The sequence below is a fragment of the Oncorhynchus mykiss genome, chromosome 18 (assembly GCF_057628025.1).
Source record: "Oncorhynchus mykiss isolate SJ-2025 chromosome 18, ASM5762802v1, whole genome shotgun sequence".
In the NCBI taxonomy this organism is placed as follows: Eukaryota; Metazoa; Chordata; class Actinopteri; order Salmoniformes; family Salmonidae; genus Oncorhynchus; species Oncorhynchus mykiss.
In genome coordinates this window covers 37,920,545-37,947,398 of record NC_143039.1, presented here as the reverse complement: position 1 = coordinate 37,947,398, position 26,854 = coordinate 37,920,545, and the positions used below count along the sequence as shown (strand labels likewise).

The window sequence follows — 26,854 nt, the reverse complement described above, 5'->3', positions numbered from 1 at the left end:
TCTGGATTTTTTTCAAATTTTGTCTGTCATAGTTGAAGTGTACCTATGATGAAAATTACAGGCCTCTCTCATCTTTTTAAGTGGGAGAACTTGCACAATTGGTGGCTGTCTAAATACTTTTTTGCCACACTGTATATAGCCAAGTCATAGTTAATCATTGTGGTGTATTTGTTGTTACTTTTATTCTTATGTGTTATTACTTGTCTTTTATTTATCTATTTTCCTTTCCTCTGCATTGTTGTTGTCTACACCTGTTGTTACAAAGCATGTGATGAATACAATTGTGACCTGGTAGGGCTACTCGTGATTTCGCTTCAGGCTGAAGGTTCCATCTCAAATCAAATCATTTAATGGTGAAATAAAGAGAAAACCCTCCATTCTTTCTAATGACATCATCAAATATATTAATTAATGTTCATCACACATTTGTTAAAGCGATAGTTCCTGAAAATTACAAATATATTATATCCTATGGATAAGTAGCAACATTCCTAAAGCTTAGCACTGGATGAGTAAACTGATATATTTTTGTGGTCTCTGCCACACAAAGAAACAGACACCTCACAAGTCCTCAACTGGAAGCTTCATTAAATAGTACCCGCAAAACACCAGTCTCAACGTCAACAGTGAGGCAGAGTTCCTCTGTCCATTGTCTGTGTTCTTTTGCCCATCTTAATATTTTATTTTTATTGGCCAATCTGAGATATTACTTTTTCTTTGCAACTCTGCCTAGAAGGCCAGCATCCCGGAGTCGCTCGCCTCTTCACTGTTTTTCACTATTTTTACGGATACTATTTAATGAAGCTGCCAGTTGAGGACTTGTGAGGCGTTTGTTTCTCAAACTAAACACTATAATGTTCTTGTCCTCTTGCTCAGTTGTGCACCGGGGCCTCTCACTCCTCTTTCTATTCTGGTTAGGGCCAGTTTGCGCTGTTCTATGAAGGGAGTAGTACACAACGTTGTACGAGATTTTCAGTTTCTTGGCAATTATTTTAAACCCTACCACCCAACCCCTAATTTGAGTAAACTAATGGACAACAACACTTAGGCTTGTACTTCCAGCTTATACATACCATATACATTTTAGGGACACAGTGTATTTTTAGTCCCATCCTTCAGCTACCCTCAACATGACGTGTAACCACACCAGCCCAGGACCTCCATATCCGGCTTCTTCACCTGCAGGATCATCTGAGACCAGCCACTCAGACAGGTGATGAAACTTTGGGTTTGCGCAACCAAAGAATTTCTGCGCAAGAAACCATCAGAAACCGTCTCGTCGTCCTCACCGGGGTCTTGACCTGACTGCAATCTGGCGTCGTAACCGACTACAGTGGGCAAATGGTCACCTTCAATGGCCACTGGCACGCTGGAGAAGTGTGTTCTTCACGGATGAATCACGTTATCAACTGCGCCGGGCGAGCGGTTTGCTGATACCAACGTTGTGAACAGAAAACCCATGGAGGAAGTGGGGTGATATGGGCTGGCATAAGCTTTGCACAATGAACACAATTGCATTTTATCGATGGGCAGTTTGAATGCACAGTGATACCATGACAAGATCCAGAGGCCCATTGTCATGTGGCAGCATGTAGTGTTGTGCCAGTAACCGAAAGGTTGCTGGATCGAATCCCCAATCTGACAAGATGAAAATCTGCTGTTCTGCCCCTGAACAAGACAGTTAACCCACTGTTCCAGGGTAGTCTATCGTTGTAAATAATTTGTTCTTAACTGACTTGCCTAGTTAAATTAAGGTTACACATGCCATTCCTCCACCGCCCTCACCTCATGTTTCAGAATGATAATGCATGGCCCCATGTCGCAAGGATCTGTACACAGTTCCTAGAAACTGAAAATGTCCCATGTTATTCAATGGCCTGCACACTCACCATATATATCACCCATTGAGCATGTCTGGGATGCCCTGGATCTACATGTACAACAGTGTGTTCCAGTTCCCACCAATATCCAGCAACTTCACACAGCCATTGAAGAGGAGTGTGACAATATACCACAGGGCACAATCAACAACCTGATCAACTCTATGCGAAGGAGATGTGTTGCACTGCATGAGGAAAATGGTGTTCACTCCAGATAATGACTTGTTTTCTGATCCACGCCCCAACCTTTTTTTCAAAGGTATCTATGACCAACAGATGCATATCTGTATTCCCAGTTATCCACACCCATAGATTAGGTCCTAATGAATTCATTTCAACTGACTGATTTCCTTATATGAACTGTAACGCAGTAAAATCTTTGAAATTGTTGCATTTATTCATCTGATGATATTGAGGAGTTTACCACATCAGCCACCGGCTTCATTAATAACTGCATCGACAACAACATCCCCACAGTGACCGTACATACATATCGCAACCAGAAGACATGGATTACAGGAAATATCCGCAGTGATCTAAAGGTTAGAGCTGCTGCTTTCAAGAATCAGGACATTAATCCTGACGCTTATAAGAAATCCCGCTACGACCTCTAAGCTTGCTTCGATGCAAGCAACACTAAACCATGCACGAGAACACCAGGTGTTCTTGATGAGTAAGATCTTTAAACAGGTCAACATTCACAAGGCCAAATACTTATTTTCCACCATAATTTGCAAATAAATTCATTAACAATCCTACAATGTGATTTTCTGGATTTTTTTCAAATTTTGTCTGTCATAGTTGAAGTGTACCTATGATGAAAATTACAGGCCTCTCTCATCTTTTTAAGTGGGAGAACTTGCACAATTGGTGGCTGTCTAAATACTTTTTTGCCACACTGTATATAGCCAAGTCATAGTTAATCATTGTGGTGTATTTGTTGTTACTTTTATTCTTATGTGTTATTACTTGTCTTTTATTTATCTATTTTCCTTTCCTCTGCATTGTTGTTGTCTACACCTGTTGTTACAAAGCATGTGATGAATACAATTGTGACCTGGTAGGGCTACTCGTGATTTCGCTTCAGGCTGAAGGTTCCATCTCAAATCAAATCATTTAATGGTGAAATAAAGAGAAAACCCTCCATTCTTTCTAATGACATCATCAAATATATTAATTAATGTTCATCACACATTTGTTAAAGCGATAGTTCCTGAAAATTACAAATATATTATATCCTATGGATAAGTAGCAACATTCCTAAAGCTTAGCACTGGATGAGTAAACTGATATATTTTTGTGGTCTCTGCCACACAAAGAAACAGACACCTCACAAGTCCTCAACTGGAAGCTTCATTAAATAGTACCCGCAAAACACCAGTCTCAACGTCAACAGTGAGGCAGAGTTCCTCTGTCCATTGTCTGTGTTCTTTTGCCCATCTTAATATTTTATTTTTATTGGCCAATCTGAGATATTACTTTTTCTTTGCAACTCTGCCTAGAAGGCCAGCATCCCGGAGTCGCTCGCCTCTTCACTGTTTTTCACTATTTTTACGGATACTATTTAATGAAGCTGCCAGTTGAGGACTTGTGAGGCGTTTGTTTCTCAAACTAAACACTATAATGTTCTTGTCCTCTTGCTCAGTTGTGCACCGGGGCCTCTCACTCCTCTTTCTATTCTGGTTAGGGCCAGTTTGCGCTGTTCTATGAAGGGAGTAGTACACAACGTTGTACGAGATTTTCAGTTTCTTGGCAATTATTTTAAACCCTACCACCCAACCCCTAATTTGAGTAAACTAATGGACAACAACACTTAGGCTTGTACTTCCAGCTTATACATACCATATACATTTTAGGGACACAGTGTATTTTTAGTCCCATCCTTCAGCTACCCTCAACATGACGTGTAACCACACCAGCCCAGGACCTCCATATCCGGCTTCTTCACCTGCAGGATCATCTGAGACCAGCCACTCAGACAGGTGATGAAACTTTGGGTTTGCGCAACCAAAGAATTTCTGCGCAAGAAACCATCAGAAACCGTCTCGTCGTCCTCACCGGGGTCTTGACCTGACTGCAATCTGGCGTCGTAACCGACTACAGTGGGCAAATGGTCACCTTCAATGGCCACTGGCACGCTGGAGAAGTGTGTTCTTCACGGATGAATCACGTTATCAACTGCGCCGGGCGAGCGGTTTGCTGATACCAACGTTGTGAACAGAAAACCCATGGAGGAAGTGGGGTGATATGGGCTGGCATAAGCTTTGCACAATGAACACAATTGCATTTTATCGATGGGCAGTTTGAATGCACAGTGATACCATGACAAGATCCAGAGGCCCATTGTCATGTGGCAGCATGTAGTGTTGTGCCAGTAACCGAAAGGTTGCTGGATCGAATCCCCAATCTGACAAGATGAAAATCTGCTGTTCTGCCCCTGAACAAGACAGTTAACCCACTGTTCCAGGGTAGTCTATCGTTGTAAATAATTTGTTCTTAACTGACTTGCCTAGTTAAATTAAGGTTACACATGCCATTCCTCCACCGCCCTCACCTCATGTTTCAGAATGATAATGCATGGCCCCATGTCGCAAGGATCTGTACACAGTTCCTAGAAACTGAAAATGTCCCATGTTATTCAATGGCCTGCACACTCACCATATATATCACCCATTGAGCATGTCTGGGATGCCCTGGATCTACATGTACAACAGTGTGTTCCAGTTCCCACCAATATCCAGCAACTTCACACAGCCATTGAAGAGGAGTGTGACAATATACCACAGGGCACAATCAACAACCTGATCAACTCTATGCGAAGGAGATGTGTTGCACTGCATGAGGAAAATGGTGTTCACTCCAGATAATGACTTGTTTTCTGATCCACGCCCCAACCTTTTTTTCAAAGGTATCTATGACCAACAGATGCATATCTGTATTCCCAGTTATCCACACCCATAGATTAGGTCCTAATGAATTCATTTCAACTGACTGATTTCCTTATATGAACTGTAACGCAGTAAAATCTTTGAAATTGTTGCATTTATTCATCTGATGATATTGAGGAGTTTACCACATCAGCCACCGGCTTCATTAATAACTGCATCGACAACAACATCCCCACAGTGACCGTACATACATATCGCAACCAGAAGACATGGATTACAGGAAATATCCGCAGTGATCTAAAGGTTAGAGCTGCTGCTTTCAAGAATCAGGACATTAATCCTGACGCTTATAAGAAATCCCGCTACGACCTCTAAGCTTGCTTCGATGCAAGCAACACTAAACCATGCACGAGAACACCAGGTGTTCTTGATGAGTAAGATCTTTAAACAGGTCAACATTCACAAGGCCAAATACTTATTTTCCACCATAATTTGCAAATAAATTCATTAACAATCCTACAATGTGATTTTCTGGATTTTTTTCAAATTTTGTCTGTCATAGTTGAAGTGTACCTATGATGAAAATTACAGGCCTCTCTCATCTTTTTAAGTGGGAGAACTTGCACAATTGGTGGCTGTCTAAATACTTTTTTGCCACACTGTATATAGCCAAGTCATAGTTAATCATTGTGGTGTATTTGTTGTTACTTTTATTCTTATGTGTTATTACTTGTCTTTTATTTATCTATTTTCCTTTCCTCTGCATTGTTGTTGTCTACACCTGTTGTTACAAAGCATGTGATGAATACAATTGTGACCTGGTAGGGCTACTCGTGATTTCGCTTCAGGCTGAAGGTTCCATCTCAAATCAAATCAAATCAAATCAAATCAAAAAATCTGCTCTTTGGGTTAGGTACTTGCAACCAGTAAAACTGCCCTGGTCTTGGCACTTGATCTCCAGGAGGCAATGGGTGGGGGTTGTTTTATATTTGGTAGGTCAGAACAAATCCAAAGGGCAGCTCACCATACTCAGAAGGCACATACTGTTGCTCTGAGTTTGAGGCCAACAAGGTTTACATCTGGCAGTTGCTTCCAATTGCAGCAAGGTTTTGCAGGATGTTTCTTGCAAACTCTTTACTGGGTAATGGTGTAGGGGCTGGACAATAGAGGTTTGTCAAAATCCACTCACAAGTCCTCTGGGGACCTTGTTGGCAGGTGCATTGTCTTTCTTTGGTGGCTTTACTTTCAATATTTGAACTGTATTTACAGGTTTTTACTGCAGACCTGACGTATGCGTGGGAATGTGCCATGTTTGAGGCAAGGATGTTTTGCTCTCTTTTGGTGGTACAGATGTGTAGCCCATTTTAATGTAAAGCTATGGTGTACAGTAAACTGACGACATGGTTGCACTTTTCCTGGCCCTCTTTGCAGTTCCATTTAGTCTCCATGATGAATGGACTTTCAGGGGAGAAATTTTCCTGGAAATAAGTAAAAATAGAATTGAGTTAGACAAGTCAACCTAATATTTATTTTAATACACCATAAGGGACACAGAAATAAGAACATAATAATGATAATGATTGTCCATACAATTCTATAAGCTATAACAAAGCAGAATCCAAAAGAAGAACAATGCAAAAAAGGCTACTTAGCTGAAATGTTTGATTATTGCATAGATTTTAGGGTTTTCAGTAGTGCTAGGTTTAAAAAACAAAAAACATTTTATTGTAACTGGTAGGGCCAAAATTATTCAATTTGGGTCTATTAAATCTATTTGAAGATCCATAATCAATTTACATTTCAGCAGGGCGTTTAGCATGCAGATTTGAAATAATGTTGCTGAATATAAAGTTGATGTCATTTCTGCTACATTTTTGAGTGACTATTGATTATTTTAGTATTACATTTTTCTGGATTCAAATTCAAATGGGAATTGGGTAGGTTTTTACATACATGCAGTACCTTCTATATGTGGATTCCGTGGTTCATGGCATCCCAGCACACGACTAGAATGCATACCACCACACTTGCAAGTAGAAATTGCCATACTCAATTGACAACCCCGCTTACCTAACTGACCAGCAAACGATCTGAATTATGTACGGAGTCTCATTCTTTCGCATTGAGCGAAAGGACCTCGCCCTCACATTACACCTGCCTGCCTCACTCCTCCTGACTGTGAAACCATTGGACAAGTCAAGATGACAAGCACAACCACAACAACAACAGTGAACATCAACTACTGAACTACAAAGGTTGTATGTTGTACCTGTACCAGGTTGTACCTGTACCAGGTTGTACCTGAAAGTATTCAGTAATATTTACCAATGAAGTTATGTTAGCATATCAACTTTACACCTTTTTCAATCTACAACGTTACATTAGCTATAGCCAGCTAGCTAGCTACTGAGCTCTAGCAACAAACTGGCTGCAAAAACACTTAACGTAAACTCACCCCATTCCGTACAAATGTGCGCAACCGCAACATTCAAACGAGGCCACAAAGAAAACTGATGGGATTGTAGCGACTGTGTTGACGGCAAAATCGTGGGTGTGAACTAGGTTTCTATTCAAGCGTTGATCAACATGGTAATGGCTCTATAGTATTGAAGAAAAGTTGAAAAAACTGACCCTCCATTACATCTTGATGTGTCATGTCGTAACGTACAGCACGCATAAAGCAACTATTTATGTCTTACAATCTCTCTCCACCAGGTGTAGCACTTCTCTCATCCTTTAAAAACAAGAAATGGACAGTGACGGGGGTAAGGGGGGATACCTAATCATTTCTTTTGGCATCATTGCATGCGATCATCATTCTCAAAGCCGCTGTTTACTTGTAAGATCACTTCTGCACCACCCTAAAAACCCGATTCAAATTCGACACAAACCTTCAAATAGGTATGTAATGACACATTATATAAACTCTTTATAGTGTTTTATTTATATCTGTCCAACTTAAGGTGATAGTTGGACAGATCGAGTCAAAAAAAGCAATTTTCCCACACAACTCTCCTCACTCTCCTTCTCACTATCACGCATTAGTTTCGCTTCCCCACACGCCATTTTTAAAAAGATCCGACGGGGCTCATTGCCTACTTGAATTATGCAGAAACGGGCAGGATTTAGGTCATGTAATTGATATTGTTGGAAAGGGGAGAAATTGTGCTTTACAATGGTATTGACATTACAGTTGATCTGGAAGTATTACGTTTTTGGGGCGCTAAAATAAGGGCAATTGTACGGACCAAGGCGATGTACGAGTTTACGTGAGTTTACGTTATATACATAATCTTACCTTGTACATTGTGAATGTAACTCCCGATTAATTTACTGTAACCTTTTAGTTGGACTGCCTTGGGCAGTCTGACATCTTCATCTGCTCATATATCGATATAAGTCGATGTTATAGCCGGCAACAGTTGTAACTATGTGCACGTGACATTAAAACTTCAAACTTGTAAAATGAGAAGTCCACACAATTGTGGTTTTGACTTCTGGGGTTCTCCCCTAGGATTTCCCACCTCAGCCTTGCTTTCGTTTCAAAATAACGGCTGCGGGACTAAAACGTATGGCTTTAAGCTATATTACCATCATAATATAGTAATACATGGAATTTAGCAGACACTTTTCTCCAAAGCGACTTACAGTCAAGTGTGCATACATTTTGTTGGTCCCAGGAATCAAACCCACTATCCTGGCGTTGCAAGTGGCATGCTCTACCTAATGGGCTACACAGGACCACCATCAAATGGCCATAATAATTGAATGACACACAATATCTGGTTCAGGACTCCAGCCCTGTAGGTTCCTGTGATTCACCAATATTAGCTTTACACTTTTTCAAACACAAAATAAGAAATAAATGGACTACCTTAAATGAAGAATGGTACCACAATGGTACTGCCCATGATGTCACAGATGCCATAATGGCACAGGAACTCTATGAACACTACAGACAGTTTTGTGGCAGGCCTGGCCGAAGCTGTTCATGATGCTGAAATGGACAGTGCCGCTTTAGAGTCGGTCTGGTGGAAGTCTAATGTAACCTGATAGATGCTGTCCGTGGTGCTGAAACAGTGATGTCCTTGGGAAAACTGGTGTATATTTATTCACAGTTAAAACAGACATAGCTTTATCTAACCGTGTTCCTGCGGGTGTGTGTGAATAGATGAGGGTGTGTGAATAGATGAGTGAGTGTGTGTGTGCGCTTGTGCATGTGCTTCTCATTCAAATGCAGCTTGTGCTCAAAACCCCCTATGTTTGGTAATGTAAAGGAGTGCTGTACCGTTTACGTCACAGATGGAGAATGAGTGGTGATTATGTTTTCTTCTCTGGTAAACTATTCTTTATCTCTTTTATGAGCTAGAGTTGTGTTCAGGTTACTCCAGTGCCAAATTCAGCATGGCACAATGTTATGGAATGTTCAGTTATGCATGCGATCATCACATTATGAGAACAGACATGCCTCTCATACAGTATATTTAGGGTAAGGAATAATGCCTGCTTTATTTGTGGCATTTCTATCTGCAACATTTAGTGTTTTGCACACTCCTGAACATGACAAATATCATTGCACCAGTTGTTAATCACTTGCCTTTTTCCACTCTTTGTTGTTTATCCTCTGAATGGAGCTTGGCCATGCTGAAGCCATTGGAAAAAGTGGCACTTAAATTCTGACCTTGGCTCTCAGCCAATGATGCGGGCCGTTCGGGTCGATATCATCATTATCGCTGTTTAGCATGCTCAAAGACTAATTTACACTATAACTCCTAGGAAACTTTGACCTTTACTATTGTGTGGGCTTAGATATACCAATCCACTGAAACACAAATTAAACAGTCTGATTACCAGCAATGACGAGAGGGAGGAGGTGAGGGCCCTGGAGGATTGGTGCCAGGAAAATAACCTCACTCTCAACGTCAACAAAACGAAGTCGCTGATCTTGGACTTTGCATGCTGCTTTACTCATTTCATATACTTTATTCTACTGTATTTTAGTCAATGCCACTCCAACATTCCTTTATACATTTCTTAATTCCATTATTTTATTTATTTTTAATATTTCAAATGTTCACCTTTATTTAACTAGGCAAGTCAGTTTAGAAAAATTCTTATTTACAATGACGGCCTACCCCGGATGACACTGGGCCAGTCATGCGCTGCCCTATGGGACTCCCAATCAGGGCTGGATGTGATACTTTTAGATGTTTGTGTATTGTTGTGAATTGTTAGATACTACTGCACTTTTGGAACTAGGAACACAAGCATTTCGCTACACCTGCAACAACATCTGCTAAATATGTGTATGTGATTTCATTTTTTTTAATAGTCAATTCCTGATAGGTACATTATGCATTTTTGTGTGAAGGTGGTGTCGTCTACTGGGAGAAAGGGAGATTGCACTGGGGGATGGGGGCCATTAATTTGTTTAAGGGCAGAGTCGGTTGTACAGTACATTGGCATTAGCAGCACTATGAAAGGTCTTGTGTGGCTCAGTTGGTAGTGAATGGTAATTGTAATGCCAGGGTTGTGGGTTCAATTCCCGCTGGGACTACCAATATGAAAATGTATTTATGTACTATTGTAAATGTCATACTTTATGGGGCAGAGAACCTCATCCTGAGGATCAATTAGGAAGAGACATTCTCCTCTGCTGGTTGTATATAGGTAATGGCAGCAAGAGTAGGAGTGCTGAAGAACTGAAAGCTTTATGAACACAGGCCCAGGTGATTCCAAATACAATGTACTGAACAGTAATTAGTAGAATCATTGAATTCAAAAATTATTTTCTTCCTTTCTTTAGATTCTGATACTGCATAATTTGACATTTTAAAGTGATATGGCAACAACCCCACCCAGCCTTCCTTGGGTTGTAAAATTCTGGTAACTTTCCAAAAAATGTCCCAGTTTTCCATAAGAAGGATTGCCATAAGCTACTTCCTGCTTTTTCCTTCCTAATACCAATCATCTCCAACCAGTATTATGGGAAAACTGGGAAAATGTGGGAAAGTTACAGGAATTTTGTAACTCTATACCTTCTGCTATTCTTTTCATATTGTTTTCATATACTCCTTTTAGGTATCATGTAAGTATGAAAGTAGTATAAGAGGAAGGAAATAAGTACAAGTAGTATAAGAGGAACCTTGTCTCTGTATTTACCAAAATAGCTCAACAATGGCACACTGCCACAACTCCTTGTTCTCCTCGAGATACTTTAAATAAAAGCACTCCTAATTACAACAAATATGATTTAGTCACATGTCATGGGTGGATTACATTGACAATTGATGATTGGCATCTGGTTGTCTTTTAAACAGTTATGTATCTCTAACACTAATCAATTTATAAGGCTGAATCACATCAAATGGGATTTTGCAAGATCTGTGAGAAATTGTTAAATATCTGTTTCTGAAAAATTCCTATAGTTTTTTCTGGAAATATGTGTACTGAAAAATCTCTAGTTTTGAAGATAGGATGGATGTTATTTAATAACATTCAGAGCCAAACAGAAGACAACTGAGATCTTTGTTTTTGAACAGACATAGCTTAGTCTTGATGTCAAAGTAATAGTTTGCTTATTTATGATGTGCTAAAAGTTAACTTCCCCTTTAAGTTGTTTGAATTTACATATGGGTTTGATTTGGTTTAACTAACTTCTATCTTCTACCTCTCAGGCTGCCTACAAACCGTGGCTGTGTGCACAGTATTTCCCCACCACACAGAGGCATTGTAGAAGGACAGTACCTTGTCTCCAGTACTGCCTTGAGGTTCAGCAGAGGTGTCCCTTCATACTACCGGACAACGACGATCTCATCCACGGAGGAAGCCCCAGCTTCATATGTACAGGTGGGTGTGGTGGTATGGACTGATCAATCAATCAGTCAGTCAATCAATCAAGTGTGATTTGTATTCACAGCTTATACGGGTGGTCGTATATCCACTCTAGGGCTATGCTGTTTACCTGAGATGCACCATGGATCTAGGATAGATGGGCTTGGGTCAATTAATTTTGAAATGTACTAATTGTAGGAATTTATTTGCACTCCTATGTCCACTGACAGGAATTTAGATGGTATTGTATGTTGCAGGATATATTTAATTGTGCTCTTGTGCCCCTGATGATCCCTTGTAAAATTACTTTTCAGTGGTATCGATAAAGTTGTATGGTTTTGAACTCTGGTACTCAAGCCAATAATGTCCTTGTCACTAGCGACATCTAGTGGACATATAAGGCAGTGTTAGTAAAATCAATGACACTTCCCTCTGTGTAAAGTGTATTGCTGAGACAGTCACTGTGATGGGGTACAACTCCAGAGTAGTATTTTAATATTCCACAGTGATCAAGACAGAACCAAAATAACATGACCTGCCCTGTCCTGATTTGATATCAGTGGGGTGCTCTGTCATTTCCTCCCCCAGCCCCAAAAACGTTAAGTATTTCAATACCGTAATTAGAGCTGCCTTTGATATCTTTGTATTACTTGTGCATCAGCGATTAAATGGTAGGCTTTGCCTTTTGAGATCCCCATTTTCTGATACTCATTTGATGAGATTAGAGAGATTACACAAGTCGTGACATCAAATCAAATGACATTTTATTGGTCACATACACATGGTTAGCAGATGTTATTGCGAGTGTAGCGAAATTCTTCCGCTTCTAGTTCCGACAGTGCAGTAATATCAAGCAAGTAATCTAACAATTCCACAACAACTACCTAATACACACAAATCTAAGGGATGGAATACGAATATAGAATTATATGGATCGGCATAGGCAAGATGCAATAGATGGTATAAAAATAGTATATACAGTTGAAGATGGAAGTTTACATACACCTTAGCCAAATACATTTAAACTCAGTTTTCCCAATTCCTGACATTTAATCCCATTCCCTGTCATAGGTCAGTTAGGATCACCACTTTATTTTAAGAATGTGAAATGTCAGAATAATAGTAGAGAGAATGATTTATTTCAGCTTTTATTTCTTTCATCACATTCCCAGTGCGTCAGAAGTTTACATACACTCAATTAGTATTTGGTAGCATTTCCTTTAAATTGTTTAACTTGGGTCAAACATTTTGGGTAGCTTTCCACAAGCTTCCCACAGTTAGTTGGGTGAATTTTGGCCCATTCCTCCTGACAGAGCTTGTGTAACTGAGTCAGGTTTGTAAGCCTCCTTGCTCGCACACTCTTTTTCAGTTTTGCCACAAATTGTCAAGGCTTTGTGATGGCCACTCCAATACCTTAACTTTGTTGTCCTTAAGCCATTTTGCCACAACTTTGGAAGTATGCTTGGGGTCATTGTCCATTTGGAAGACCCATTTGCAACCAAGGTTTAACGTCCTGATTGATGTCTCTAGATGTTGCTTCAATATATCCACATAATTTTCCTCCCTCAATGCCATCTATTTTGTGAAGTGCACCAGTCCCTCCTGCAGCAAAGCACCCCACAACATGATTCTGCCACCCCCCTGCTTCACGGTTGTGATAGTGTTCTTCAGCTTGCAAGCTTCCCCCTTTTTCCTCCAAACATAAAGATGTGGCCAAACAGTTATATTTTTGTTTCATCAGACCAGAGGACATTTCTCCGAAAAGAACAATCTGTGTCCCCATGTGCATTTGCAAACCTTAGTCTGGCTTTTTTTATGGTGGTTTTGGAGCAGTGGCTTCTTCCTTGCTGAGCTGCCTTTCAGGATATGTCGATATAGGACTTGTTTTACTGTGGATTTAGATACTTTTGTATCTGTGTCCTCCAGCATCTTCACAAAGTCCTTTGCTGCTGTTCTGGGATTGATTTGCACCTTTTGCACCAAAGTACGTTTATCTCTACGAGACATAATGTGTCTCCTTCCTGAGCAGTATGACAGCTGCGTGGTCTCATGGTGTTTATACTTGCGTACTATTGTTTGTACAGATGAACGTGGTACCTTCAGGCATTTGGAAATTGCTCCCAAGGATGAACCAGTCTTGTGGAGGTCTACAATTGTTTTTCTTGAGGTCTTGGCTGATTTCTTTTGATTTTCCCATGATTTCAAGCAAAGAGGCACTGAGTTTGAAGATAAACCTTGAAATACATCCACATGTACACCTCCAATTGACTGAAATGATGTCAATTAGCCTATCAGAAGCTTCTAAAGCCATGACTTAATTTTCTGGAACTTTCCAAGCTGTTTAAAGGCACAGTCAACTTAGTGTATGTAAACTTCTGACCCACCAGAATGATATAGTGAATTATAAGTGAATTAATCTGTCTGTAAACAATTGCTGGAAAAATGACTTGTGTCATGCACAAAATAGATGTCCTACCGACTTGTCCAAAACTATAGTTTGTTATTAACAAGAGATTTGTGGAGTGGTTGAAAAATTAGTTTTTTTTTTACTCCAATCTAAGTGTATGTAAACTTCCGACTTCAACTGTACATATGGGATGAGTAATTCAAAATATGTACAAATTATTACATTGGCATTGTTAAAGTGACTAGTGATCTATCTATAAGTCTGTATGTAGACAGCAGCCTCTCTGTGTTAGTGACAGCTGTTTAACAGTCTGATGGCCTTGAGGTTGAAAAATAGCTTCTGTCTCTCGGTCTCAGCTTTGATGCACCTGTACTAATCTCGCCTTCCAGATGGTTTCAGGGTGAACAGGCAGTGGCTTGGGTGGTTGTTGTCCTTGATGATCTTTTTGTCCTTCCTGTGACATCGGGCGCTGTAGGGGTCCTGGAGGGCAGTGGTGTAGATTATATTTACCGTGCTGCAGTATGGAGTCGCTGTCACTTACGTCTTTTTTAATTTAGAGTTCAATAAAGGATCATTAATGTTAGGTTATGATACTGATAGTTTATTCATATGAAGACTGGGATAAACGTGCATACTGACTGGTATTCATGCACATGGTCATCTGTCTTTTTTTTGGTGATACATTTCAGCAAAACACTGCAATACCACACTGCAAGTAAGGCTGGAACTAGGCTGGGTCATTTATTTAGCTTATTGTGGGTCATCTGAATGAATGAATACACTTTATTGGTATTGGGGAAATTGGGTTTGTCATCATCATCAGACACAGGCATGGATGATACAGACACACAGGGATGCATGAGAGGGATGCACAGAGACATGAGCATCTATGGCTTATATCAGTGTTTACCCACTACTCTCTTCGTCCCCCACAGGGCTACTCGGGAGCCATGGGCAGCCCAACAGCCAGGCAGAGTGTTGCGACGTTCGGTGGGACTCTAAACCGGACAACCGTTCTCGTGGGACGCTGAAAAGGACTCCAACTCCCTCCTGCCATCACCAACAGGGGGCATCGACATCAGTCACCTCGGCCGCCACACCCACCAGACAGTGCAGCAGTAGCGGCCGGCTGAAGCTGTGCATGCTGGTCTTTGTTCTTCTGCACACCGTAGTCACCATTACCACCGCATCCCACAATTCCTCTGGGGTCGTCGGTGTGGCAGCCATTTTCCCCCTGGAGGAAAGCTCCTCCAGTGAGGAATAATGGAAAAAATTTGCAAAAAAACCTCAATGTTTTATTTGGGAATGAGTGAGTTGCAAAACCGGTTCTGACCAGTTCTGGCTCTCTGTTCAGAAAGAACCCTGGAAGGTCCCTGGTATATGCTGTCGAAGCCTCTTTGGGCCACAGGAAGTGAGAGCAATTTACCGGGAGCAAAGGATGCTGGGCATTGTAGTCATGTGGTGAGGCGACGACGTGGGTGGGGCCAACACATCTCAGACCAAAAGATCAATATCATATCACCGTGTCAATCTAAACCTGAGTTCACCTTTTCAGTCTCTTGTTTCTTCAGGATGTACTATATTGTTTTTTCTCCTCCTGGTTCAGTTGTTTGTGGAGTTTGTTGGAATGTGAGTGGGTTGTCTTAGAACACATAAGAGGCAGAGAATATTGAAAAAGGTATCACCAACCTGTGTGTTTTTATCCACCCCTCTCTTAACCAGTAACATTTAGCTGCTCCTGGATATGCTAACAATATTCTTAACTCAAACACTCACAAACAGAAAGAGTAAACACTTATTGATCCCCCCTGTCCTGGTGGATACATAGAACATTTCAGTCATATCAGGGTTCTCTCATGGCATTACATATAACTCTAATACAGAGCCAGTGAAGAGCAGGTGTAGTATACCTTTCTACACTGTTTTGCCGACCTGAACCGTATTGTGCTCACTTGGATTATTCTCCTTACACGGTTGCATGTAACCAGGCCAGTGAAGTACAGTACAGCTCAGCTCATTTTAGTTCGGCTCAGTAGTGTGAATAGGGTAGCAGTGGAGGTCTTGTCACTTGGATTCAAAATATTCCCACCGATGGACTTCAGTGTACTTCCGAGTTCATATTATTTGAGCCAATAATTTTCTCTCTCATTATCCTGTGTCCGTGCGTTTGCATGTGATGGGCCCAAAGGGGACGTCAGATTTACGAAGCTCAATTTACCTCAAATTAAGTGACCTCTTGGCTTAGATTGACTTTTTCTAAAGCAGTACATCCAAGAACCGTATGTTTGGCTTTTATATTTGACTCATATATTTCTCAATATAAGGCTCTGGTACATCTGGTACATTACAGCCAGTTCACTTCACACAGTGGGAGAGGTGTAACAAGACCTGGGTTCAAATAGTAGTTGTTCTCTTTGAAATATTTTAGCTGTACTCGATTGAGCTTGCCTGGCGCAATGTAACCAATGGGATTGTCCCAAAAGTATAACTGAAAATCTTTCCCATCTCCAGACAAGCTCAATCAAATGCTCAACACAATTGACAGAAAACTGACACAATTTTACATACCCTCTACAATCATACCCTCTCCTGTGTGTCTCTATTTGACCTTATTGACCTCATTGTGACCAAGATAATCACCTTGTATCTTTACACAGAGCTAAGGCCTTAGCTAGTAGGCGTTTGTGTGAAGGTAAGGAGTTCTCAAGGGCTGGCTCTACATACTGCATTTCCTTCCGTTGGTGTGACTGCTGCTAACCGGTACTCATTGATATGGCACATTTGGGAAGAAATCTGATAGGCTCCTTATGCTTTCACCTTTGACCTTGACATCCCTGTCTTATCCTTCCCGTTCAACTGAGTAGCGCATATTATGGCACCTTTGTTTTTTCTACACGTACATATAATCGGTACTGCCGGAATAACTCTGAAGTCAACCGTACTCGGGCATGAAGACATCAATCGATTAAGGTGACATTTCCTCAAGACCCTGATCTTGGGTCAGTTCTGCATTTGACCCACTAATGGTAGGTGTTAGAATTGTAGGAGGGAAACTGATCCTAGATCTTTACCTAGGGAAAACTTCACCCTGAAAGTCTATGTGTTTTAGCCTTTTCACATTATTTTCCCCTTAGGTTCTCGTAACAGTTGATTTTCTCACAGACACTCATCGAGGTGAACTGTTCTTTGTAGCAATCAATGAACAACATTACTTTATTGTTTCCCTCACCTTTACTTTATTCCCCCAAAAGACAGCAGCGGATGTACCCCTCTCTGTAGAAATAATCTCCCACAAACTCCCCCAAACATTCATGATCTGAACCTTGTGGATCTATGCAGATGTCCTACCCTTGTCTGGCCCCGTACATACTCAAGTTGCACAACTGATGTACAACACATTTGGCACAATGGTTGTGATACAACTGATGTTTTTGTGATTCAACAGAGAGTTTGTCTGCACAATGGTTGTGTAATTATTTTTCTGGAAAAAAAATACAATGTTGAATGACATGTTATGCCATATGCATTGTACTTCAGTTGAACAACTGGAGTGTTTACTGGTGTAAATATGTCCTAGAGAAGTGAGATATTCAAGATGTCCACCTCTTGGAGATTTCTGTTTTTGTATTTAGGGGAAGCTTCTTGTGTTTGTTTTTCTTGTTTTTGGTTACATTTTCTGTTAATGGTCTCACTTCAAACAAACTACAACTTGTAAAGGCTTTATAAGCATCTACAGTTTGTAGTACTTATGAGTACTTTATGTATGCTTTATAAAGCCTTTTAATGTTGTACCTTGTTAAGAACTGTCTACAGCATTGTATGTCAGATCAGTAGGAAAGAGAAGATTGGGAAAAGGTGTGATAGGTGTGTGCAAGGAAAATAATGAAGAAAAAGAAAATTGTAAAAAAAAATTACACAGATTCCTTATCTTACTATTGTCATATTATCATACGATAGATGCTTTAGTGCAATTATCTTTTCTTTTTCTACAAAAGAGTTTGATGAAATAATTTATAATGCGTCTCGAAAGTCATCATCTTTTTTGAACATAAGAGAAATGCAGCCACATTTATTAACATTTTGTTCAAAATAAATAAAACTATGTTAAATATGATTGTTGACTGCTTCTTTTGGATTGTAGTTTATTTCGTACCATTGACCACAGTTACCTGACTATAGGCCTATAGCCAGACCAATTAAATTTGGCCAACATTCTGTGGTAAGTGGGCAATCTGGGATTCAAACAATAACAACAACAAAGAGGTCACCCGACACTTTTTTGGTAAACAAGTAAACTTCCAGGGCCAGTTTTACTCTGCATCTGCAACAGGTGCAGGGTTAACAAATAAATGTATTTGCCACATGCGCCGAATACAACAACTGTAGATTTCACCGTGAAATGCTTATTTACAAGCCCTTAACCAATATTTACCAAGGCTAGTCTAAAATAAAAAATAGTCAAAAGTAACACAATAAGAATAACAATAATAAGACATACATACAGGGGGGCACCGCTAAGGGTGCAGGGGTATAGGCTAGTTGATATAATCTGAACATGTAGGTGGGGGTGAAGTGACTATGCATAGGTAACAAACAAACACTGAGTAGCAGTGTAGAAGAGGTGGGGTCAATATAAATTGTCCAGTGGCGATTTTTATTTAACCAGGTAGGTTAAATTGGTTAACCAGGTAGGCAAGTTGAGAACAAGTTCTCATTTACAATTGCGACCTGGCCAAGATAAAGCAAAGCAGTTCGATACATACAACGACACAGAGTTACACATGGAGTAAAACAAACATACAGTCAATAATACAGTATAAACAAGTCTATATACGATGTGAGCAAATGAGGTGAGATAAGGGAGGTAAAGGCAAAAAGGCCATGGTGGCAAAGTAAATACAATATAGCAAGTAAAACACTGGAATGGTAGATTTGCAATGGGAGAATGTGCAAAGTAGAAATAAAAATAATGGGGTGCAAAGGAGCAAAATAAATAAATTAATTAAATACAGTAGGGAAAGAGGTAGTTGTTTGGGCTAAATTATAGGTGGACTATGTACAGGTGCAGTAATCTGTGAGCTGCTCTGACAGTTGGTGCTTAAAGCTAGTGAGGGAGATAAGTGTTTCCAGTTTCAGAGATGTTTGTAGTTCGTTCCAGTCATTGGCAGCAGAGAACTGGAAGGAGAGGCGGCCAAAGAAATAATTGGTTTTGGGGGGTGACTAGAGAGATGTATGAATTATGAATTATGAATTGTTTAGCAGTCTAATTGTCACGCCCTGGCCATAGAGAGGCTTTTTATTCTCTATTTTGGTTAGGCCAGGGTGTGACTAGGGTGGGCGTTCTATGTTCTTTTTTCTATGTTTTTGTATTTCTTTGTTTTTGGCCGGGTATGGTTCTCAATCAGGGACAGCTGTCTGTCATCGTTTCTGATTGAGAACCATACTTAGATAGCTCTTGCCCACATGGGTTTTGTGGGTAGTTATTCTCTGTTTAGTTTTTTTTGTTACACCTTGCAGAACTGTTCGTTTGTCGGTTTGTTGTTTTTGTTCCAGTTTTCATCTTTATTAAAATCATTATGAATACGTACCACGCTGCTCTTTGGTCTTCTTCTTCTTCTCCCGACGACAATCGTTACAATAATGGCTTGGGGGTAGAAGCTGTTGAGGAGCCTTTTGGTCCAAGACTTGGCGCTTCGCTACCGCTTGCCGTGCGGCAGCAAAGAAAACAGTCTATAACTTGGGTGACTGGAGTCCCTGACAATTTTATGGGCTTTCCTCTGACACTGCCTATTATATATGTCCTGGACTGCAGGAAGCTTGGCCCCAGTGATGTACTGGGCCGTTCGCATTACCCTCTGTAGCGCCTTACTGTCAGATGCCGAGCAGTTGCCATACCAGGCAGTGATGCAATCGGTCAGGATGCTCTCAATGGTGCAGCTGTAGAATCTTTTGAGGATCTGGGGACCCATGCCAAATCTTTTTAATCTCCTGAGGGGGAAAGGTTTTGTCGTGCCCTCTTCACGACTGTCTTGTTATGTTTAGAACATGATAGTTCGTTGGTGATGTGGACATCAAGGAACTTGAAGCTCTCGACCTGCTCCATTACATCTCCGTCACTGTTAATGGGGGCCTGTTCTGCCCGCCTTTCCCTGTTGTCCACGATCAGCGCCTTTGTCTTGCTCACATTGAGGGAGAGGTTGTTGTCCTGGCACCACACTAACAGTTCTCAGACCTCCTCCCTATAGGCCGTCTCATCATTGTCGGTGATCAGGCCTACCACTGTTGTGTCGGCAGCAAACTTAATGATGGTGTTATAGTTGTGTTTGGCCACACAGTCATGGGTGAACAGGGAAAACAGGAGGGGACTAAGTACACACCCCTGTGGGGCCCCAGTGTTAAGGATCAGCGTGGCAGATGTGTTGTTGCCTACTCTTACCACATGGGGCGGCCCGTCAGGAAGTCCAGGATCCAGTTGCAGAGGGAGGTGTTTAGTCCCAGGGTCCTTATCTTAGTGATGAGCTTTGAGGGCACTGTGGTGTTGAACGCTGAGCTTAGTCAATGAATAGCATTCTCACATAGGTGTTACTTTTTTCCAGATGGGAAGGGGCAGTATGGAGTACTATTGAGATTGCGTCATCTGTGGATCTGTTGGGGCGGTATGCGAATTGGAGTGGATCTACGGTTTCCAGGATAATGGTGCTGATGTAGGTGGTCCTAAAAGTACAGCTAATAGGCTCATTTTCTGACAATGTATCCCAAGGGACTTTATATACCCCTGGTAGCATTTGCTAATCATAATGGTCACAGGGGGTACTTGAGACCATAAGCTTGCTAGTAAAATACATGAGGTGGTATTTCAGGGGGACTCCGGGCACAGAAAAATGTATTTGGGAACCACTGCTCTAGACTACCTGCCAACTCCAATGACCATTGTGTAATAATGTAATGTATAATAAATACCATGTATATAATAATATAATGCCTTCTGTATGGAGAGTCAACCCTAGGAGTAAGTTATCTCATCGCTAACACTATAACACTAATGAGTCTGCACCACTGATTGTGAAACCAAAGGTTTTGGTTGGGAGAACAGTGCTGTGTTAAAGTATTATTCTGGTGTCAGTTGCTGCTCTCATCTAAGGTGAAGTTACACTGCAAACATTGTGTTTGCATTCAGTCGGTGGTGTCTTTTGCCTGCTTTTTTAAAAACTTTAACACCTGTTGATGCATTGACTAGTTCCGCTTCATGCCCATGAATAGTTGTGTGGCTGTTGATAGGCTGAAGTCTCATTTATACCTAGTTCTAACATGCATCCATTGTCCTGATCTCATTTCACATTCTGATTGTACCCACATTTTTTGGGACAAATGTAGACGATTAAAAGGAGCATTCTCATCAGATTGTGATCAGATCTTCCTTACCAGATGATCTTCCAGAGGTAGTCAGGCACACATTGTGGCTGAATAGCTTACAAGTGTAGACAGATCTGGCCAGTGAAACCATTTAATTAATCATTATCCTGCATACTAAAATCCTTGACAGGTGGTACCATTTAGCCTCGCGAGCCAGCTTGATCTTGCAAGCTTATCATTTGTCTTTGCTAGCTTGCGAAATCAAGTTGGCTTGCGAGGCTAGGCCACAATATGTGTTTTAAAATAAATAAATACATATTATTTAGAAAGAATAGCTGTGAAATAATTTGCCTAGAGGGATGGACCAGGTAGTATAGTCACAATGCTGACACAGTGGACAGATAAGACACACATTTTAATACCATTTGTACACACATTTAAAACAATGAGAATGTGGACAAGATCAGGACACATGATTTAGCTCCAGGTGATCTGAGATGCTTTCTTTTGTACTATTGTTTTATGAGCAAGGCCTTATTTCTATTACAGCATATTGGATGACTGTCATTCATATTCCATTCACCTAGCTCAAGGTCACATCGATAGGTTTAGGCTACTACATTGAACAAAAATACAAACACAACATGTAAAGTGTTGGACCCATTTTTCATGAGCTGAAATAAAGATCCCAGAAATGTTTCATATGCACTAAAAGCTTATTTCTCTCTAATTCTGTGCTCAAATATGTTTACATCCCTTTTAGTGATAATTCCTCCTTTGCCAAGATAATCTATCCACCTGACAGGTGTGGCATATCAAGAATCTGATTAAACAGCATTATCATTACACAGGTGCACCTTGTGCTGTGGACAATAAAAGGCCACTCTAAAATGTGCAGTTGTGTCATACAACACAATGCCATGGATGTCTCAAGCTTTGAGGGAGTGTGACATTTTAGAATTTGACAGTACATCCTAACTGCCTCACAACCGCATACCACGTGTAACCACGGAGTATGTCTGTATTTAGTAAAGTACTTTTGTGGGAAAAACTAATTCTGATTGGGTGGAACTGACTCCTCAGTGGGTGGACCTGGCTCCCAAGTGGGTGGGCCTATGCTCTCCCAGGCCCACCTATGGCTGCGCCCCTGCCCAGTAATGTGCGATCCATAGATTAGTGCCTAATTCATTTATTTCAATTGACTGATTTCCACCTATGAACTGTAATTCAGTAAAATCTTTGAAATTGTTTCATGTTGCATGTTGCATGTTGTTTAATCAGTTATTTGGGGACATACGAATACAAACTCAGCAATAAAAGAAACACCACTTTTCAGGACCCTGTCTTTAAAAGATATTTCGTAAAAATCCAAATTACTTCACAATCTTCAGTATTAAGGGTTTAAACAATGTTTCCCATGCTTGTTCAATGAACCATAAACAATTAATGAACATGCACCTGTGGAACGGTCGTTAAGACACTAACAGCTTACAGACCATAGGCAATTAAGGTCACAGTTATGAAAGAGGCCTTTCTACTAAAGAGGCCTTTCTACTGACTCTGAAAAACACCAAAAGAAAGATGTCCAGGGTCCCTTCTCATCTGCGTGAATGTACCTTAGGCATGCTGCAAGGAGGCACGAGGACTGCAGATGTGGCCAGGGCAATAAATTGTAATGTCCGCACTGTGAGACGCCTAAGACAGCACCACAGGGAGACAGGATGGACAGCTGATCGTCCTCGCAGTGGCAGACCATGTGTAACAATACCTGCACAGGATCGGTACATCCGAACATCACACCTCCGGGACAGGTACAGGATGGCAACAACAGCCCGATTTACACCAGGAATGCACAATCCCTCCATCAGTGCTCAGACTGTCCGCAATAGACTGAGAGAGGCTGGGCTGAGGGCTTGTAGGCCTGTTGTAAGGCAGGTCCTCACCAGACATCAACGGCAACAACACCGTCTATGAGCACAAACCCACCGTCGCTGGACCAGACAGGGCTGGCAAAAAGTGCTCTTCACTGACGAGTCACGGTTTTGTCTCACCAGAGGTGATGGTCGGATTCGCGTTTATCATCGAAGGAATGAGCGTAACACCGAGGCCTGTACTCTGGAGTGGGATATATTTGGAGGTGGAGGGTCAGTCATGGTCTGGGGCGGTGTGTCAAAGCATCATCGGACTGAGATTATTGTCATTGCAGGCAATCTCAACGCTGTGCGTTTACAGGGAAGACATCCTCCCTCATGTGGTACCCTTCCTGGAGGCTCATCCTGACATGACCCTCCAGCATGACAATGCCACCAGCCATACTGCACGTTCTGTGCATGATTTCCTGCAAGACAGGAATGTCAGTGTTCTGCCATGGCCAGTGAACAGCCCGGATCTCAATCACATTGAGCACGTCTGGGACCTGTTGGATCGAAGGGTGAGGGCCAGGGCCATTCCTCCCAGAAATGTCAGGGAACTTGCAGGTGCCTTGGTGGAAGAGTGGGGTAACATCTCACAGCAAGAACTGGCAAATCTGGTGCAGTCCATGTGGAGGAGATGCACTGTAGTGCTTAATGAAGCTGGTGGCCACACCAGATACTGACTGTTACTTTGATTTTGAATCCCCCCACATGTCAGTGGAACTTGGAAAACCAACAATCTTTAACGGAGTCCCAGTTTTGGGACACTGCACTCCGAAACACCTTGATAAGCTACTGATTTCATGTTTTGCACATGTTCAAGCCCCAGAGTACTAGAGGCAGAAAAGCAACCCCACAGCGTTATCGAACCTCCACCATGTTTGATTGTAGGGAGGGTCTTCTTTTCTCTGAATGCTTGACCTACGACTAAATGAAGTATTCAAAGAAAATAACCCTCCTTACAATCAAAAATTGGGGAGGTTTGATAATGCTGTAAGGTTGCTTTGCTGCCTCTGGTAGTGAGGGCCTTGAACGTGTATAAGGCATCATGAAATCAGCATACATTGTGAATTATTTAAGAAAAGTGCATGGGTAGAGCTGGGCAATATGTACAAAAATCCACATCATGATAAATTGCCTGAATTGATGCAATAATGATAAAATGAACAATACGTTTATAACATTAATGTGCTCTACAGTTTGATTTTATTATCCTTTAATTAAACTACTACTTGTAATTTGATGGTTGTAGCCATCAATTGTCACTTTAACGATCACCCATATTATAAAATGTATTCCATTTCAAACTTCACATTTCTCTAGTATAGGCTTCTTATCGTAATGAACAATATCAGCAAAATGCCTGCAATAAGTGATCCATACGGTTTATCGTCCCCTCTCTATGCATGGCTGTCAATATATACACTGCAACTGCTGCCAATGCCAATACTATATTCTAACCACATCCCCTCTCCAGTCTCTTTCACCATATACCCCTGGGCCTGAGGTATGAGTCCAGTGTATTAGAGTAGAACACAATGCATCTCTCTTAAGGGCAGACTATTAACTTCAGAGTATTGCAACGGTATTGCAAGGGACAATGATGCTCTCAACCCTGGTATACAGTGTTGGTTCACAGAAGATTTGGTTTCAAAGATTTGCTCCACGGGTACTGTTTGAAAATCAATGAGAAATCCAAACATGCTGTCAGTGTGCGTGTGCGTATATGTATGCGTGAGTGTGTGAGCGTGAGTGTGTTTGCATATGTGCGTTCATCCGTATGAGCTTGCGTTCTGTGTATGTGAGCGTATGTTTGTCTGTGCAGTTGTGCGTCAGTCGGTTTGTGAAAGAGTGTGTGTGAGAGAAATAATTATTCATAGCACATAGCAACAGATCTCTGGATTTAGTTCCGAGTCAGAGAGAACTGTGGGGCAAACTCTAGAATTCTGAATGCAAGAGGGATACACAGTATTTTATGTGTTTAAAATCCCTCTAATGTCTAACTGCTATACAGCAGTGGCAAAATCTAACAAGATAATAGGAGTATTACACGGATAATCTCATAACCTTTCTGAAACACTGTATTTCAAATCAAATGTTATATGTCACATGCTTCACAAACAGCAGGTATACACTAACAGTGAATTGCTTACTTATGGGTTATTTTCCTAAATGCAGAGTTAAAGATAAAAAAATGACAATAAAAATGTGAAGGAATAAAGGAATAAATACACAGTGATTAACGAATAACAATAACGAGAAAAATAACATGATGGTATTCCTTACACCAACAGCTTTTCTGCTGGGTGGTTCAGAAAAGTACATGTTGAATGTGTTTTTCCACTCTGGGAACACATCTTTATGTGGCTGCTTAACTAATCTACTCCATCCCCAATTTGTTTTTACTGCATTTGTTGTATCAATATTGTGTTACAGTGCAGTTTAACACATTTGTGTTTCAACAACACAAACAAAGATGGTAAAGGTGTTATGGCTCATAAAGGTATAGTGATGTGGGAACTATCTATTATCAAAGCCAGATTTACTCACAAATAAACCCTGATGCAGCCCAAGTTCACCATACAACATATAGCTCCAACAACCAGAGTGACATGCACTTCACTACACACAACATGCATTTGGACAGTGAGCCAACATTTTAAACTTGGCGCTATAGCCTTTTGTATTTGAGATCAAATGTTTCATATGAGGTGACAGTACCTTTTATTTGAGGGTACACTTTTAGAAGCAAAGGAGCCTGGAAGAACCTTTTGGGGTTAAAAAAAAATTGCCACAGAGGGAGAACCATTCCAGTTCTGAAAAGGGCCTTTGAGGAACCCCTGTTTAAAGATTCAAACTAGAAGCTTTTTGAAGATTGGAGGCGTTGCTTATTGGAGGGGTGGCTTTCAGATAGTTATTTTTGTCCACCCGCTGAGTAAATGTAATTTGTGTTCATATAGTAGTATTACATTTATTACATATAGTAACTATAGTAATACAGTGGTAACTATTCCAACTTCAGGATTTGCTCTTGAGGAACACCGCTATAAGCCTCATTGAAGCTACAAAACTGTCAATGTTCAACCTCAACATGTGATGGTAATACAACAAAACAGATGAACAGGAATGACATTTACTTCCACGGGTGGCCAAAAATATATATATATCTGAAAGCCACATCCCTATTAAGCCATGCTTACAGTCCTGGGTTGCTCTAGGAACCCTTTGCTACATTGAAACATAAAATGTTCCTCCATAAACATCTGAACTAACCAAAGGTGCAAATATGAACCATTGACTAGCAATTGAGGAACTCCAGGGGTTACTTGAGGATCTCCAGGGTTCCTCAAGTCACCACTAATTCTAAGAGTGTATTTTCATACACTCTTACGATTTAGAAATGAAAGCACTTTATGTATATAGCGCACCCAGTTGAAGTCATATGTGAAAACACAAATATATATTTTTTTGTGGATATAGCGTTTTGGAATAAAACTCTTCACATTCTCCTAACCTGCTACATTTTTTCAAAGTCACATATGTGTTACACGTTTGTAATAAATATTACCATCCAACAGT

The 26,854-nt window shown here is 40.8% G+C and overlaps 1 protein-coding gene across 1 annotated transcript in view; it reads left to right on the top strand.

Moving 5' to 3' along the window:
- Positions 1–18,118, top strand: part of LOC110495979 (NALCN channel auxiliary factor 1-like) — an 81,259-nt gene extending 63,141 nt beyond the window's left edge. The window contains exons 2-3 of the mRNA XM_021571549.3: positions 11,446–11,617; positions 14,945–18,118. Of these exons, the coding sequence (XP_021427224.2) occupies positions 11,446–11,617; positions 14,945–15,273 (501 nt within the window). The 3' untranslated portion in view covers positions 15,274–18,118. The remainder of the gene's footprint in view (positions 1–11,445; positions 11,618–14,944) is intronic.
- Positions 18,119–26,854: the final 8,736 nt, after the last annotated feature.